Source organism: Aptenodytes patagonicus, chromosome 1, assembly GCF_965638725.1.
Source record: "Aptenodytes patagonicus chromosome 1, bAptPat1.pri.cur, whole genome shotgun sequence".
Classification (NCBI taxonomy): Eukaryota; Metazoa; Chordata; class Aves; order Sphenisciformes; family Spheniscidae; genus Aptenodytes; species Aptenodytes patagonicus.
The window spans coordinates 87,232,418-87,251,859 of record NC_134949.1 but is presented as its reverse complement, the minus strand read 5'-3'; the positions used below and the strand labels follow the sequence as shown (position 1 = coordinate 87,251,859).

The window sequence follows — 19,442 nt, the reverse complement described above, 5'->3', positions numbered from 1 at the left end:
TCCCCCTTCCCAGGGGATGCTCGCACTGTGATGGAGGAGGAAGGATGAGCACTGTCACTGTTGGCTAGGTAACTAATTCTAATTTATTTTTTTCTCATAGGTGCATGAATTAAGAGTTTCAGGTTATAAGTTATGAAACCTTATAACTTGAATCAGTGAATTCACATGACAGACTAGTCTGGACAAAGGGGAAATGAGCCCTTGTGGTTGTGTTTTTTTATTGTATTTCTTAACGAGTTCCTAAAATAAAGTTTAATTCGCACACTATGTTGTCCTGTAAATTTGAGAGATCCAAATGGACTGTGACACCCATCCCACTAGGGGATAGTGAGTGAGCGGCTGTATGGTGCTTAGCTGCCTACTGTTGTTAAACCACAATGGATGCCAGCAACTGGAGTGAGTGGGGGTACCGCATGTCAGTGTGTGATTGCTAGTGAATATCAAGTTGGACTAGCCACTGAGCAAGTTAATTGGCCTGGGAGACAAGTATGTGTATGTGTCTCTGGGAGTGAGGTAACTGGAGAAGTTGGCTGCCAGAGGGACCAGAGGGTCCAGGCCAACTACTGGAGAGATGGTAAGGTCAGGGGGTCAACTCAAAGACCCATTTGCATGTGTGTCAGTGCATGAGGCAACTACAGAGACTGAGGATCCAGGATCAGATACTGGATGGGCTGAGTGTCTGGAGGAATCAAAATTGTATGTATTTGCATATTTCCCACTGATAGACTTCTATTCTAATCACCCAAAGAGGAAAACATAGACTCATAGAATTACAGAATGGTTTGGATTGGAAGGGACCTTAAAGATCATCTAGTTCCAATCCCCTTGCCATGGGCTGGGACATCTTTCACTAGATCAGGTTGCTCAAAGCCCCATCCAACCTGACCTTGAACACTTCCAGGGACAGGGCACCCACAACTTCTCTGGGCAAGCTGTTCCAGTGTTTCACCACCCTCATTGTAAAAAATGTCTTCCTTATATTCAATCTAAATCTACCCTCTTTCAGTTTAAATCTGTTGCTGTTTGTCCTGTCACTACAGGTTGTGGTAAAAAGTCTCTTTCAATCTTTCTTATAAACCCCCTTTAAATATTGAAAGGCCACAAAGAGGTGTCCCCGGAGCCTTCTCTTCTCCAGGCTAAACAACCCCAACTCTCTTAACCTTTCCTCACAGGAGAGGTTTTCCAGCCCTCTGATCATTTTTGTGGCCCTCCTCTGGACCCACTCTAACAAGTCTATGTCTCTTTTGTACTGGGAACTCCAGAGCCGGATGCAGTACTCCAGGTGGGGTCTCACCAGAGTGGAGTAGAGGGGCAGAATCGCCTCCCTTGACCTGCTGTCCACGCTTCTTTTTATGCAGCCCAGGATGTGACTGGCTTTCTGGGCTGCAAGCGCACATTGCCGGCTTGTGTCCAATTTGTCACCCACCAGTACCCCCAAGTCCTTCTCCATAGGGCAGCTCTCAATCCATTCATCCCCCAGCCTGTACTGATCCTGGTGATTGTCCCAACCCAGGTGCAGGACCTTGCACTTGGCCTTGTTGAACTTCATGAGGTGAGGTTCATGTTTGCCCATTTCTCAAACCTCTCAAGGTCCCTCTGGATGGCATCCCTTCCCTCAAGCATATCAACTGCACCACTCAGCTTGGTGTCATCCGCAACCTTGCTGAGGGTGCACTCGATCCCACTGTCTATGTCATTAATAAGGGTATTGAACAGTACTGGTCCCAGTACGGACCCCTGAGGGACACCACTTGTTACTGATCTCCATTTGGACATTGAGCTGTTGACTGCAACTCTTTGGATGTGGCCATCCAGCCAATTCCTTATTCATTGAATAGTCCATCCATCAAACCCACATATCTCCAATTTAATGACAGGAATGTTGTGTGTGACCATGTCAAAGGTCTTACAGAATTTAAGATAGATGACATCAGTTGCTCATGATAAGGCTATTGGTGCTGTTTGTGTTTGTGTCACTGTTGCATGTTTGTGTCACTGTTGCATAATTCTGTCTGTGTGGCCAGCCACGTACAGGTGTATATGTGTGTGCATATCTGTATATCAGTATATGTGTGTTACGTATGTGTGTGCCTATTGGGACTGCAAGTTAGCCTCGCTACTCGTCAGACCTCAGGAAATAGAGCTGTAAGTGCCTTTTCTCTTATCACGCTACCAGTTTCAGCAGCCCCTGCACAAGAAAGGTTTTTAAGAAGGATCTTATCAAGCAGTAATCAGACATTTAGGCAGTGATAACATGAGAAAGATACATGCCTTAAACCTTGGGATACAGGCCAACCTGAAATGAAGACAGGTATGTAATTATTTGCTGGATATAAATGCTCAATTGAATTACACATAGAATATTGAAATATTTGAAAGGAATTTTATGTTTCAGAGGAAAGGAAGCTCTGCAGCTTTTGTGATGGAACTAAGAAGCCTGAGGTACTTTTAAAAAATTTAAGTCTGCTCCTTGACAACAAAATAATTCTGTACTCATCACGTTCATCTGTTAACCATTGCTGTCGGCTCATGCGCCCCTTGAACCAAGTTGTTGGATATAAGATTTGTGCTTCTCAGGGAGAAAACTTAAAAGGAGAAAATGGAAAAAAAATGCTGTGTTGGCATTATGGAACCATGTGAATTGAAAGCCACTGGTGTTTAGAGCATGAAAGAGGACACGACAAAATGGGTGGAAAAATGAAATGGTAGAAAACCACATGCAGGACCTTGGTATTTCCAGGTTAAGGACAAACTACAAGCTAAGTGCACACAAGAATCAGGAAGAGCCTGGCCACCACATCTGGGACTTGTCTTCAATTTGATCAGATTTGAATTTCAGCATGTTATGGAACAGGTAAATCCCTGAAGAGGGTTGGCAACTTGTTTTGGGGCCTGGAGGATCATTCAGATTGACCACATAGCTAGAGAAGGTTTACAGGACAGTCACATAAGAAGCCTAGTAACTTTGGTCCCAAAGTAGCACTGTTTCAAAACCTGACACACAATGGAAAATTAACGCAATCATCTATAGGACAGGTTTGATTCAATTGTCAGTGTCCTGAGTGCACTAATAATCCTTAATGGTCTCAACCTTCCCCACCCACACACTCTGCCCATGGGCCCAGGCCTCCATTTAAGCACAGGCCTGGACCTTCTGTCCCTGCCTGTGCTACATTGTAGGTGTATCTGTGTTCAACTCAGGCACAGCTGTGCCTGGCCATGGGCCCTGTTGATCTGCACTCTGAGCCACAGACTGACTTCTCAGCTTGACCTTGGACCTGCCTGATGATCTGAGGCAAGTTGGCAACAAGAGTTGAGCCCAATGTCCTGATTTCGGTTGGGATAGAGTTAATTTTCTTCCTAGTAGCTGGTACAGTGCTGTGTTTTGGATTTGGGATGAGAATAATGTTGATAACACACTGATATTTTAGTTGTTGCTAAGTAGTGCTTACACTTAGTCAAGGACTAAGTCAAAAGTCAAGGACTTTTCAGCTTCTCGTGCCCTGCCAGCGAGAAGCTGGGAGGGGGCACAGCCAGGACAGCTGACCCAAACTGGCCAAAGGGATATTCCATACCATGTGACGTCATGCTCAGTATACAAACTGGGGGGAGTTTGCCAGGGGGCAGTGACCGCTGCTCGGGAACTGGCTGGGCATTTGTCAGCAGGTGGTGAGCAATTGCATTGTGCATCACTTATTTTGTATATTCTTTTATCATTATTATTAGTAGTAGTTTCCCTTCCTTTTCTGTTCTATTAAACTGTCTTTATCTCAACTCACAAATTTTACTTTTTTTTTTTTTCCCCCCCAATTCTCTCCCCCACCGCACTGGGGGTGGGGGGAGTGAGTGAACGGCTGTGTGGTGTTTAGCTGCCTGCCGGGTTAAACCACAACAGTCCTTTTGGCGCCCAATGTGGGGCACAAAGGGTTGAGATAATGATAGATCTGACCAGACTGTGTTAAGGCAAATTTGTTATAAGCATTAATCATATTGGTTTAACGGTCGCTGGTCACAATGTTGATTAATTTACGCTCAAAGTTGTCATTCTTGCTCTCAAAGTTGTGTTATGTAACACCATACTTGCTGTATATGTTCCCTGTTGTGCTGTTTATCACCTCTGGGAGCTGGATTAAGTATATCATTTTGCTGCACTGTGTAACACTACTGGTTTATGATGTGATAAAATTTTTGTTTGTGAGGCTAATTTTTGTATTTGTACTTCTCTATTTCTACTCAGCATTGTTGTTATCTCTGTACCTTGGGAACCACTTTTCGGAAACTATTAATAATTACACCTTTTACCTTTTTTCCTTGGGGAACCAATCTACGGGGAGACGAGGGGGGACACTTTCCCCTGCTCCTTCACCTTCCCTTTCTCCTTCAGGCTAGTTACAACACCTCTCAAGAATTTTGAATATCCTTGGGATGTTCAAACCAACATAGTCCTATTACTATATCTCCTGAATGTGGTTCAGGTCTTGTTTAAGGTTAAACAATTGTTGAAGAATACCATCCAGAGATCAACCCTCATGACGGGTGCTGCAGCTACTCCAGCCTAGGCAACAGGCACTGCGGCTGAACCAGAGAACCAACCTGTGCCAGTATGAGTCGCCCCTATACACAAGAAGAAATACACAAGAAAATCAACTCATTTAGTAAGGGATGAAGACGAACCAGGGCCATCATGAGGACAGGAGGAGGAAGAGGAAGAACTCCTAAATGAGGCGGTGACCACCCAATCTCTATCCCTGAGTGAGCTGCGAGATATACGAAAAGATTTTAGCCATCGTCCAGGTGAGCATATTGTCACCTGGCTGCTCTGATGCTGTGATAACAGGGCCAGTAGCCTGGAATTAGAGGGTAAAGAAGCCAAGCAGCTGGGATCCCTTTCCAGGGAAGGGGGCATTGACAAAGCGATTGGAAAAGGGGCACAAGCCCTCAGCCTCTGGAGGCGACTCCTGTCAGGTGTGAAGGAAAGGTATCCCTTCAAGGAAGATGTATGTCACCCAGGCAAGTGGACCACCATGGAGAGAGGTATCCAGTACCTGAGGAAATTAGCTGTGCTGGATGTGATTTATGATGACCTGGACAACGAGCAGTTATCCAAAGATCCAGATGAAGTCAAGTGCACACGACCCATGTGGCGGAAGTTTGTATAGAGCACACCATTGTCATATGACAACTCATTGGCAGTAATGACTTGGAAAGACGGAGAGGAACAAACAGTGGATGAATTGGCTGGCCAACTCCGGCAATATAAAGAAAGTCTCTCTTCCTTGCTACGGGCCTGCATCTTGGCTGTGGAGAAACTGTCCCGGAAGGTCCAGCAACTAGAAGAGGATATGTCCTACTGCCCACCTGTATGGACCAGTATCTCAGCCATTAGGAGTAAGCGTTCCTCTGCTCAAGAGAGAGGATATAGTGGATACACACCACGGGCCACCCTATGGTTTTACCTATGTGACCACGGAGAGGACATGAGGAAGTGGGATGGAAAATCTACCTCAGCCCTAGAGGCACGGGTACGTGAGTTGCAAGGAAAAACAATCACAAAAGGGGTTTCTTCCAGTAAAATTGCTGCTCCAGTTTCCAGTGAGCAGTTCCCCAGACAGAGCAGAAGGGCTGATTGTACTTCCGATCTTAATAAAGGGACTTTTGATTCACATTTACAAGAAGTGAGTAACAGATACTATGACCAGGACTAGAGGGGCCCTGCCTCCAGCCAGGGGGAGGAAAGGGACAATGGGGTTTGCTGGACTGTGTGGATGCAATGGCCTGGCACATCAGACCCGCAGGACTATAAGGCTTTAGTAGACACCGGTGCACAGTGTACCTTAACGCCATCGAGCTATAAAGGGGCAGAACCCATCTGTATTTCTGGAGTGATGGGGGGATCCCCACAGCTAACTGTATTGGAGGCTGAAGTGAGCCTAACTGGGAATGAGTGGCAGAAGCACCCCATTGTGAGTGGCCCAGAGGCTCTGTGCATCCTTGGCATAGACTACCTCAGGAGAGTGTATTTCAAGGACCCAAAAGGGTACTGGTGGGCTTTTGGTACAGCTGCCTTGGAGACAGAAGAAACTAAACAGCTGTCCACCTTGCCCAGTCTCTTGAAGGACCCTTCCATTGTGGGGTTGCTGAAGGTCGAAGAACAACAGGTGCCGATCGCCACCACAACGGTGCACCGGTGGCAGTATCGCACCAACCGAGACTCCCTGATTCCCATCCATAAGCTGATTCATCGACTGGAGAGCCAAGGGGTGATCAGCAAGACTCGCTCACCCTTTAACAGTCCCATATGGCCAGTGCGAAAGTCTAATGGAGAGTGGAGACTAACAGTAGACTATCACGGTCTGAATGAAGTCACGCTGCCGTTGAGTGCTGCCGTGCCGGACATGGTAGAACTTCAATACGAACTGGAGTCAAAGGCAGCCAAATGGTATGCCACAATTGATATTGCTAATGCATTTTTCTCAATCCCTTTGGCGGCAGAGTGCAGGCCACAGTTTGCTTTCACTTGGAGGGGCATCCAGTACACCTGGAATCGACTGCCCCAGGGGTGGAAACACAGCCCCACCATTTGCCATGGCCTGATCCAGACTGTACTGGAACAGGGTGAAGCTCCAGAACACCTGCAATACATTGATGACATCATTGTATGGGGCAACAGAGCAGAAGAAGTTTTTGAGAAAGGGAAGAAGGTAGTCCAAATCCTTCTGAAGGCCAGTTTTGCCATAAAACAAACTAAGGTCAAGGGACCTGCACAGGACATCCGGTTTTTAGGAATAAATTGGCACGATGGACATCGTCAGATCCCAATGGATGTGATCAACAAGATAACAGCCATGTCTCCACCAACTAGCAAAAGGGAAACACAAGCTTTCTTAGGTGTTGTGGGTTTTTGGAGAATGCCAATTCTAAATTACAGCCTGATTGTAAGCCTTCTCTATCAAGTGACCCAGAAGAAGAACGATTTCAAACGGGGCCCTGAGCAATGACAAGCCTTTGAACAAATTAAATGGGAGACAGTTCATGCAGTAGCCCTTGGGACAGTCCGGGCAGGGCAAGAGGTAAAAAATGTGCACTACACTGCAGCCAGGGAGAATGGCCCTACCTGGAGGCTCTGGCAGAAAGCACCAGGGGAGACTCGAGGTCGACCCCTGGGGTTTTGGAGTCGGGGATACAGAGGATCCGAGGCCTGCTATACTCCAACTGAAAAAGAGATATTGGCAGCATATGAAGGGGTTCGAGCTGCTTCAGAAGTGATCGGCACTGAAGCACAGCTCCTCCTGGCACCCCGACTGCCGGTGCTGGGCTGGATGTTCAAAGGGAGGGTCCCCTCTATGCATCATGCAACTGATGCTACTTGGAGTAAGTGGGTCACACTAATCACACAATGGGCTCAAATAGGAAACCCCAGTCACCCAGGAATCTTGGAAGTGATGATGGACTGGCCAGAAGGCAAAGATTTCAGAATATCACCAGAGGAGGAGGTGATGCATGCTGAAGAGGCCCCAATGTATAATAAACTACCAGAAAATGAGAAGCAATATGCCCTGTTCACTGATGGATCCTTTCGTATTGTAGGAAAGCATCAGAGGTGGAAGGCTGCTGTATGGAGTCCTATATAACAAGTCACAGAAACTGCTGAAGGAGAAGGTGAATCGAGTCAGTTTGCAGAGGTGAAAGCTATCCAGCTGGCTTTAGACATTGCTGAATGAGAAAAGCGGCCAGTGCTCTATCTCTATACTGACTCATGGATGGTGGCAAATGCCCTGTGGGTGTGGCTGCAGGAATGGAAGCAGAGCAATTGGCAGCACAGAGGCAAACCCATCTGGGCTGCCGCATTGTGGCAAGATATTGCTGCCCGGGCAGCAAACCTGACTGTAAAAATACATCATGTAGATGCTTATGTACCCAAGAGTCAGGCCACTGAAGAACATCAAAACAACAAGCAGGTGGATCAGGCTGCTAAGATTGAAGTGGCTCAGGTGGATCTGGACTGGCAACATAAGGGTGAATTATCTATAGCTCAGCGGGCTCATGACACCTCAGGTCACCAAGGAAGAGATGCAACATACAGATGGGCTTGTGATCGAGGGGTGGACTTGACCATGGACACTATTGCACACGTTATCCATGAATGTGAAACGTGCTGCAATCAAGCAAACCACGTGGTTAAAGCCTCTCTGGTATGGAGGATGATGGCTGAAATATAAATATGGGGAGGCCTGGCAGATCAATTATATTACACTCCCACAAACTCGCCAGGGCAAGTGCCATGTGCTTACAATGGTGGAAGCAACCACCGGATGGCTGGAAACATATCCTGTGCCCCATGCCACTGCCTGGAACACTATCCTGGGCCTTGAAAAGTAAGTCTTATGGTGACAAGGAACCCCAGAAGAACTGAGTCAGACAATGGGACTCATTTCCAAAACAACTTCATAGACACCTGGGCCAAAGAGCATGGCATTGAGTGGGTATATCACATCCCCTATCATGCACCAGTCTCTGGGAAAATTGAACGATACAATGGACTGTTAAAGACTACACTGAGAGCAATGGGTGCTGGGATGTTCAAACATTGGGACACACATTTAGCAAAAGCCACCTGGTTAGTCAACACTAGGGGATCTGCCAATAAAGCTGGCCCTGCCCAGTCAAAACTTTTACGTACTGTAGAAGGGGATAAAGTCTCTGTAGTTCACATAAAAAATACACTGGGGAAGACAGTCTGGGTTATTCCTGCCTCGGGCAAAGGCAAACCCATCTGTAGGATTGCTTTTGCTCAAGGACCTGGGTGCACTTGGTGGGTGATGCGGAAGGATGGGCAAGTCCGATGTGTACCTCAAGGGGATTTGATTTTGGGTGAGAATAGCCAATGAATTAAATTGTATGATGTTAATTGCTATGTAATACTGTATATCATCACTTCTGTGGTGGCTATATGCCCTATCAATGGTATTACAGTAAGAATCACCTAGATTAATGAAGAATGAACTTTGATGAAACTGAGCAAAGTGCAGTGATAATAGAACCAGACAAGCGCAGTGGTGATGGGACCAAAACTGGCTTCAGCATGCAACAATCCAACACCACATACCATCTCTCCTGCCCTGAAGGACTGTTACGACAGATGGAGCCCAAAGTCATGGACTAAATGAACTCAACAAACATTTTATAGGGATGACCGATAGACTAAGGGAATGATAACTCTGTGTGTATATCAAAAGACGGGAAAGGTGGCGGTGATTAATTGGGATGTATTGGAAAGTGTGGGACCTGGGCATGATGTAGATGGTATAGAATAAGGGGTGGATACTGTCCTGGTGTCAGCTGGGATAGAGTTAATTTTTTCCTAGTAGCTAGTACAGTGCTGTGTTTTGGATTTAGCATGAGAATAATGTGATAACACACTGATGTTTTAGTTGTTGCTAAGTAGTGCTTACACTAGTCAAGGACTTTTCAGCTTCTCGTGCCCTGCACAGCCAGGACAGCTGACCCAAACTGGCCAAAGGGATATTCCATACTATGTGACCTCATGCTCAGTATATAAGCTGGGGGGAGTTAGCTGGGGGAGGGGTGACCGCTGCTCAGGAACTGGCTGGGCATTGGTTGGCAGGTGGTGAGCAATTGCATTGTGCATCACTTATTTTGTATATTCTTATATCATTGTTATTATTGTTATTTTCCCTTCCTTTTCTGTCCTATCAAACTGTCTTTATCTCAACCCACAGATTTTATTTTTTTTTTTACCCCGCCAATTCTTTCCCCCACCACACTGGGGGTGGGGGGAGTGAGCGAACGGCTGTGTGGTGTTTAGCTGCCTGCTGGGTTAAACCACAACACCCAACTACCACCCCTAGGTCTGCCCTCCTTGCCTCTCTTGGGTACTGTGAGGCTGGACCCTGGATGGTGAGGCCCCTGCCCTACCAGACACGTTATCGCAGCTGGAGCAGCTGGCCCTTGCTGTACCCTCATACCAACTCTACAGCTCATGACTCATAGGAGTCACCTCTCCAAAGGTGACACAGTTAGCTGAGACAGCCACAATTCTTAGTGAGTAAGACTGCACTGGAAGCAAGAAAGGTATCAGAACCTGACCCGGTACCAAGAGAAACCTGCAGTACTCATTATGACCCAGCACTGGGCAACGATGTGAACAGAAAACAGTGCAGCTGTGCCTATCTTGCAAGTAGTCCAGAAAGACACCTCTCGTAGTTCATCTCCTATCAATGATGGTATTTGATAAGTGACAAAAGATAATTAATTTGCACTAAAAGCCTTGAGTTTTCCAGTAAGAGTTTTCAAAAAAAATTGGTGTGGAAAATACCACCTTCCCTCTCTTCCTCAAAAGAGAGAGGTGTTCCTACATATCACACTGCTTGCTGTCATTTGAGATTGTGAAACAAGAATATATAATTTTTCTTTGCATTTGAAAACAAACCTAATTCCTCTCTCTATTTCCTGTAAGTATGTCAGTCTTAGCCCATGAACTGATGCTAATGCAGCCACTTCCTTCAGTAACTAACCATAGTTTCATTTCTCATTCCAGAGTAAACTGCTGGCAGTAGTCAACTAAAAGGCAATTTTGCCTTGATCTCCATGTGGTCTGTAGCCTGATTCTTCCCTGCTTTATCAGACACAGACCATATAGCTTTGACATATGATCACCTCTTATACATAGGCAAAGGTTTTACCTCTTTGCTAACACTGCTGGACTTCCTCACAATTTCCTGCCTATCATTTAGATTCAGAAACACAAAAAGTTTAATGGAGATTATTCAAGTGACTGACAACTAGTAACTTCCAAAAACTATTTTTTCTGCAAACTGTCCTCTCTTCTCAAATTTCCTGAGTAAGAAAATCTCTCACATACATAGCACAAGCCTCTGATAACTACAAAATCCCTTTGTACTTGCAACATGTTGTCTCAGGAGGAGTATAATCTTTCCGTAATAAGTCTTTTAAGACTCTTCTGAAAGATGTTCTGGAGAACAGGCCACAGTTTATTTGAAGAACATTGTCCAAAAAAGAGTTTTCTCAGCTAAAAAATATATACATTTAAAAGAGAAATAATTTCTAAGTTAAATTTATAATACATTATTAAAGGAATCAGATAACCTATTTCCATTAGCCATCTCAGGAGTAAAACAAACAGCTCCTCACTTGACTGATCGACCTCTCTGCACTTGAATTTTTAAATAATCCACCATCTCATGTTTTCAACATGTGACAGCATGCAAGGCTGGATGCAGAGGCAGGCATAACCCAATCAACAGATTTAAATATTCCCTAATCAAAACTATCATTTGCTGTAATCAATCTTATGTGAATTTTTAATGATACCTACAGGCACACTCTTTTATATTTCCTCACACTCCATAGCATGTTCCACAAGTGCCTTCACTGAACTCAGTGGTGCTAGTCACAGAGTGAGGTTCTGTTTGGGTAAGAAGGCGTCAGATTTTGGCTCGCTCCAGCTGAAGACCTGGTTCCCCTTGTAGGCCAGGGGTGAGAATGAGCTGTGCATCCCTGTACCCAGACCCTAAGTGGAGGTTTTCAGCACACGCGTGCTGCCTCGGTTGCAGGTTTCCCGCTTACTCCTGGATGGCCGTGCATCCTGCACTGCCTGTGCGCTGCACCATCCCTGGGACCAGCAGGGGGCTGCGGCAGCCTGGGGAGTGCAAGTACCACCAGAGCAGAGACATGGATCATAGGTGCTGATGGTGGTGTCAAGGTAAAGCTTGTCTGCATCTGCCAGTGAGTCACGCTGGTACTATTCCCTGTTATTAAAAAGAAGTTGGCAGAACACTCATTTCTACAGTACCACTCAGATGACACTCAAACATTGCTACAAAGATGTCTAAATACAAATGTTTAATATTGTTCTTCACACTCCTTTGCACAGAAAGGCCTGTGCCTCCTCTTCCCATCCACTTGAAGTGTGACTGCATCCACACAACTGGTGAGAACCTTTAAGACTGGGGCCATGCCACATCACGGTATCATAGAATCATAGAATCATAGAGTAGTTTGGGTTGGAAGGGACCTCTAAAGGTTGTCCAGTCCAACCCCCCTGCCGTGGGCAGGGACATCTTCAACTAGATCAGGTTGCTCAGAGCCCCGTCCAACCTGACCTTGAATGTTTCCAGGGATGGGGCATCCACCACCTCTCTGGGCAACCTGTGCCAGTGCTTCACCACCCTCAGCGTAAAAAATTTCTTCCTTCTATCTAGTCTAAATCTACCCCCCTTTAGTTTAAAGCCATTCCCCCTTGTCCTGTCACAACAGGCCCTGCTAAAAAGTCTGCCGCCATCTTTTTTATAAGCCCCCTTTAAGTACTGATAGGCAGCAATAAGGTCTCTCCGAAGCCTTCTCTTCTCTAGGCTGAACAATCCCAACTCTCTCAGCCTTTCTTCATAGGAGAGGTGTTCCATCCCCTTGATCATTTTTGTGACCCTTCTCTGGACCCTTTCCAACAGGTCCATGTCCTTCTTATGCTGAGGGCTCCAGAGCTGGACGCAGTACTCCAGGTGGGGTCTCACCAGAGCAGAGTGGAGGGGCAGAATCACCTCCCTTGACCTGCTGGCCATGCTGCTTTTGATGCAGCCCAGGATACGATTGGCCTTCTGGGCTGCGAGCGCACATTGCTGGCTCATGTCTAGGTTTTCATCCCCCAGTACCCCCAAGTCCTTCTCGGCAGGGCTGCTCTCAATCCCCCCTTCATCCCCCAGCCTGTATTGATACTGGGGGTTGCCCCGACCCAGGTGCAGGACCTTGCACTTGGCCTTGTTAAACCTCATGAGGTTCACACAGGCCCACTTCTCAAGCTTAAAATATCAACCATGAAGTCTTGTTCTCATCACATGGGGATGCGACCACCAGTCACAATGCCATAGTGCCACCTCCTTGTGTATAGAGACAAAAATGGGCATTCCAAAATCTGGCTTTCATCGTCAGCTTCAAACATGTACACATAGCTCTAGAAGAGCAGAGGGAAAAATAGTGATAGGCTTCAGACATACAGGAACAACTGAGGGGACAGTATGTTACCCAGCCAAACTCCACTGGACACACAGAGCACAGCAACATCATTTTAACTGGCGTTGAATAAAGACCTGGAGTTATTCATTCTGTCTATGCAGAGCTCGACAGGGGAGACAAGTAAGAATACCTGGCTGGTTTCCATTACAGCTTGACTGTTCACTAAACTTGGACTCGAATTCCTATGAGAATGGCCAGTCACAGATGTCTGAGTAAAATACAGAACTATTACAAATGGCTTACCCTTCTTTCTCTCAGGATCACTGAGGAGATTGAATCAAAGACAGAAATGTATTTAAACACCTTCTTAACACTTTGCCTTAAAGGTTGATGGAATAACAACCGATTTATTTCCTATCTCACTGCCTTATGTGAAATAAAGTACGTACTTACCCAGGGAGACCTGAATGGAGAGGAGAAGCAGCCACAACACTGGAGTAGAAAGATGTCCTTTTGTTGCCATCCTGATCGTGGACAGATTAAACTTCACTCTCTGTTAGGCGCTGCCTAGACCAAACTCTGCATGGGCTTCTCTGTGTCTCACAAATGACTACAAAGGAGGAAATATATAGATTCACATGCTAGCATGAACTACATGAAGGAACCAATAGAAATATTGTTCACCTTTTTAGACATTATCAACAGATTAATCTCAAATCTGAAAGAACCAAAACCTCCAATAAAATTTGAAAATTGTGCCTGTGACCATATATGAAGGATGATTGAGATGTCATCATCGGTATTGTCTTATTTTACTATGGGACCAACATCAGTGGTACAGGCGGAGCAGTATGCAAAATGGTTATTTCTCACCTGACAAAGCAATGTGAAAGTGCAGAACACTGGTCATTTTGTGAATCACTTTGGAAGAGAAAAAGGCTAAGAAAATGCCTAAATTTGTAGCTCATCCGTCTCCTTGGGAGCAATTGTACTCTCACCGTAAAATCAACAGAAGAGGTGTTTATCACTAGCGGTAGTTCTGTGAGTAAAAAATGATACCCGCTCCGTCTTTGAGGCAAGCGCTGCTCAGGGTTTCCTTATTCAGTGAAAACTTGAGAACTCTTGAAAGACCATCTTCCTTAGGATGTGAATTACAGGACTTCCTGCTTCCTCTGCTGAGTTTCTTTTTGTTTCAGGTTATGTATGACCATTGCTGGTAGTTCTGCCCACTCTCTCACTCTAGAATGATGAATTTAGGGAAATAAAAGCTGCCGTTAATCAAACTGTGGCTACTTGACTCATTCTTGGCAAGTAGAACAAGTTGCAGACGCTACCTGTTTACACCAGTCTGAACACACAATCCTCTTTAGACACCGACACACATGCTCTTTTTGTCTGATGGCATCTATCTGGTGTTTATCCAGAATCCCAAGTTCAGTGGCATCCAAGCTGTTAGGTCCTTAGTACATCAACATGCTCTGCAACCTCTTCCCCTTCTCGCTGGGCTTTGACTGCCTGTTCAAGGCCTCTATAACCTTGCAGCAGTGTAACCTTGGGTCAGACTGCTGTGGAAAGAGCTGCATGAGGAAGAGCCAAGAGAAGTCTGGCCAGAGGCTGCCCATTCTTTGCTCAGGAGCTGCTCAGGAGCTCTGACGCTTGCCTGTGGTCTCTCCTAGAGCTATATGGCAGCCAAACTTGGGTCTGGCCATGAACTTTGCTGATACTGACCCTGATCTGCTGACTTGACTTTATGGCTTGATCTTGGACCTACCACCTTACTGTGGTCTTGTTTGGATTGCCTGGACTGCTGACTTAACCTGGCTGCAGTCACCAGACCTATTCTGTTCTTCTTGTTCAGGTACTCTGGGACTTTACCCCTTGATGAGGATCCTGCCTCATGCCTGGCTTGCTGTCAACTTCAGTTCCTGGCTGACCTTCCCTTGCAGAGTAGCCTGCTTCTGCTCCCTGATACAGACCTCTGAAAAACAGAACGTCACTGCCACTCCACTGGAAATGTGGTCAGGGTGAGGAAAAAACTGTGGCAGATGTGTTAATGAGAGATAGACAAGGTATCCGTTATAATGTCTGTTCCTGTACTGAGGTTCAGCGGTTTCACTTAGCACTCTTTTCCTTGCTGATTAGCAGCCATCAACAGAATTCTCACTGACATTTTAAACCCACTTCAGGAAGTCTAAGAGTGAGATCTACTTCTCAGCATGCAGGCCCTTGATGACCAGAGTCTCCTCCATGGGCACTATGACCAAGTAACCAGATACATGCCAGTGCCCATGGATGTTAGAACTCCAGAATTCTCAGCTGGGATGTCCTGGTTTCGGCAGGGATAGAGTTAATTTCCTTCCTAGTAGCTGGTACAATGCTGTGTTTTGGATTTAGGATGAGAACAAAGTTGATAACGCACCGATGTTTTAGTTGTTGCTAGGTAATGCTTACACTAGTGAAGGACTTTTTGGTTTCCCATGCTCTACCGACTGAGAAGGCTGCAGGTGCACAAGAAGCTAGGAGGGGGGCACAGCCAAACTGGCCAAAGAAACATTCCATACCATGTGATGTCATGCTCAGTACATAAACTGGGGAAAGCTGGCCGGGGGGGCCGCTGCTCGGGGACTGGCTGGGCATCGGTCGGCGGGTGGTGAGCAATTGTACTGTGCATCACTTGCTTTGTGTATTATTATAATTATATTATTATTATTATCCTTTTATTTCAATTATTAAACTGTTTTATCGCAACCCACGAGTTTTTCTCACTTGTGCTCTTCCAATTCTCTCCCCCATCCCACTGGGGTGGGGGGGGAGGAGTGAGCAAGCAGCTGTGTGGTGCTCAGTTGCCAACTGAGGTTAAACCACGACATGGGGAGAAGCTGGTATTCTCCTTTTCTTTTCTTTCCCATTGCAGACAGGGATGTCATCAGGATCAGTATTCACTTCGGTTGGGACTGGCAGCATGGATTCCCTGTGCCCAATGGGCATGAGGGCTTACTTTAACAAGTCCTGAATATGTGGTGACACCAGGATGTGCTTCTAGTCAAATGACCAGGAAAAGACATCTATTCAAGGACAAATTCAATGGCAACATGACATCATGTCTGTCATCCAGCCTTATCCACCTAGCAATGTTTGTGAAGGACCTTAAGGGTATCTTCTCACTAGACTTGGATACAGAATGTTCCTATATGGAAAAGTAACCCATTGGTTACCATTGCACAGCCCATCATAACTGTTGGTATCTTTTGTCTGGAGACCGGGGCATTCTGGGACACCATCTATGCTCAGATAGCAGAAGAAAAACCAGCACCATCTCCTCTAAGCACAAACATCTTGGTCTACATATTCAGAAGTTCTGCTCCTTCCTCAGATGGATCAAGCACTTCTTTCTTCTCTGAGGAACCCACCTACCCTCCCCCCCCAGTCAAACTGTGTCCCTTCTTCACTTCTTTCCCTGGCCACTTGTAAGCCAGCCACAGGCCAAGGATTCTGTCTCTTCTCTCCTGGAAATAGGGATGCTGAGCAGGAATCTTGCATTTGTCTGTAAAGCAGAGTTCATCTGTCATAAACTGAGTACCTGTTTGGAAAAGATTCTCTGCCACCAGTTTCATCCCTCTGGAGGTCCATCCCCCCCTTTTCAGAAGTATTCCCTGATGCTTTCCACACTGTATTCCCACTGTTGGCCTTAGAAGTAGATGCCCTCTCCTCCATAAGGAATCAGTCACGACAGCAAAAATCTGTAATGGGGCAAAGAGGGGCAACTGAAATTTTGAAACAAGAGCAGCTGATAGCAGGTCATCAAGTGGGTCTGGAGGACTAGGAATGACTTCAAGACTTATGAAGAAATACTGAAATATATTTGCTTTAGGTTTAGTTTTCCCAGTGTGAACATTTATTTCTTAATTCTTGGTGCTCTTTTTTTGACTCCACATGAGTTTCTGGGACTTCTGGATGGTTTGTGTCACTTGTGATGGTTCTTTCAGAATTGGCTTTCCCACCAGAAAAGCCTGGGAAGATGGACAAAAAATAACCCTTATGGTCTGGAGGCATGCAACAGAATGTGCTGGGGACAAGATTCAGTCTTGTGTGCTTGAAAGCAAACTTTACAACTCTGTAACTAAAAATCATATTGCATATGGAGTTGCAGGGACACTGGTTAGCACACACCATTGGACAGGAAGATGTAACAGGTGTTGGTGTCTAGAATCTGAAAGAGGTAGAAGATCCTCACATGAGCCCTAATAAACTGTGAAATTTTGCAGCCAATAGTTAGATTGCATGAGAATGCAGGAAGAAAATAAAGAGATAATTTCCTGTGCTGCATGAGAAACATCATACTAGTATCAATTGCCTGACTTCCCTACTATACATTCTGAGGGCAGAATGAAGTATATTTCTTCACACAAATGAAAATGGGATCTGAGGATACTGGTTGACAGCTGTTTCTGTTTTTGCTGAGTAGGTGCTTCAAACATACTGCTCCCTAAACAGCACTTTCTTCCAGGGGCTCCTGTTGTCTGCTCTAGGGGTACCTTCTGGCTAAGGATTACTTCTCGGTTCTTTCGCAAGAAAAATCTGGTGTTGATTGATTCAGTTTTCCTTACTGGGATGAGCAAAAATTAAGAGGTGGGCTGAGCCCACTGTTTTCCAGCTTGCAAGGAAGGAAAAAGAAAAGTAGATATGCGGCAAGACTCCAATCTGGTTGGAGCACAGAGTGAAGCTTTGTTGTTCTCAGGATCTGTCCATATACAGGAAATACTTAACTTCCTGCAAAATGGGCATACATGGTGGGAGCTGCCCAATAAATAGCCCACTGTTTCATAAGAAAATCTCTAGCTTATATCATAGGTATAGTGAGAGGTTAGTAAGGTAGAAGAGAGGGTTGTCTCTTCTCTTCTGATGCTCCTCAGTTCTGCCACGTTGTGTTTGCAAAGAAATGTAACATAGGGAACTGACACACATACGGATGTTCTTGCAGCATGGCTTTGAAGCAGGCTGCATGGGTACCACACATGGGTTGTGCAGTGAGAGTAGTTGGAAGACTTATGTGGCAGGACCCCACAGCTGAGAGGTGTGTAGGGACTGTTTTCACACAAGCTCACCTAAGACAGCAAGTACCATGGAGACACGGGGGCTTTCATCTCCTGGAGCAAACACAAAGGATGTGGTTAGAGGCTCATTTTTGAAGCAGTCAGCACAAGTATTATCTACAGTGCTAAGTAAAAGTTGGTCAGGGACTGATTCCTGGGTCCCCGGTGTAAAGTGGCACAGACTGACTTGCACCTGCACTGCATAGGATTAATTCCCTTTATATCATATTTCCCTTGAAGTGCGCCAAAGCAAAGCTAGCGACTGAACCAGCACCCGAGCCATGAACAGAGGTTAAGTGCTTGAGTTTGCGTATTGTGCAGTGTAGAAGTACCCACAGGGTCTCTCCCATCTCTCTCTCCTGCAGCTGAAGAGCTCCCTGATCTTCTTGACACCTGCCAGGATTCATCCCTCCCATTGCACATGAAGATGAGGTATATAGAGTAGGAAGTCAGCAAGAAAAGTCCTTCCTTGTAGTCTATAAAAAACTTTCTTTCTAAAAGAGTTTTGAAGACCTGGCAGTACAGAGCTGTCTAGCAGGAGATCTCTTAGGAAGCAGTTGTAGTGGAGATGGCTAAGAAGACCCATTAGCAAGCTCTGTGCTGGATCATCTGGACTACAAAGGAGCCTTTGCAGGATTCCAGGCATGCACATTGGTGCAGGTAAGCAACAAAGGAGGCAGTACAGCCCCTTTTAGAAGATGGGAAAGGAAACACGGGAAACATTTGTTAGAGACCATCTTCTGTGAAACAGAGGTGAAGCAGAGGAAGTCATAGTTAGAGGGACAGGAGAGAATGGGAATGGGTACCTCAGCTGTACTGACACAGGACTGTGGTACTGCTGTCCAGCAGGTAGACACAGGAAATCTCTGGGGACAGGAGATCCAGGACATCAACAGATCTGCAGGTCACAAAAAGCTTGGTGTCTCCATCTTCACCACTGGCAGGTTTGATCTCTGCATACCAAGAAGCCCTCCTCTCACAAACTGCTTCAAGTTCTACCTCAGGGCTTTTCAAGAGGGCTGAAACAGGGATGTTGATGTACACCATTTCTGAGGCTCCTGCTGCCAGAAGATGCCATCATCTTCCTCAGCTCTAGGCACATGAGTGCTAGACCTTGCTGAACCTTTCACACAGCAGACCCAGTGGCAGCCTTAGCAGAAATTCAGAAGAGGAACTTTCTCTCAAATGCAAAGGTGAGCTGCTAGGCCTGCCATTTGCAATTTCCTAACTATTGCTGCAGAGGAGCACTTAGGTCTTGCCAGTCTTGCCGTAGCCAAAGGGATAGCCTGAGGGTGGCTCAAGGCACAGGGATGGCAGCATATGTGGTGACAAGGGAGCACAGACAGGCATCATCTCCCT

At 45.9% G+C, this 19,442-nt stretch overlaps 1 protein-coding gene across 1 annotated transcript in view; it reads right to left on the bottom strand.

Moving 5' to 3' along the window:
• Window positions 1-19,130, bottom strand: part of LOC143158538 (antigen WC1.1-like) — a 40,373-nt gene extending 21,243 nt beyond the window's left edge. The window contains exon 1 of the mRNA XM_076334640.1: window positions 18,905-19,130. Within this exon, the coding sequence (XP_076190755.1) occupies window positions 18,905-19,130 (226 nt within the window). The remainder of the gene's footprint in view (window positions 1-18,904) is intronic.
• Between the last annotated feature and the right edge of the window lie 312 nt (window positions 19,131-19,442).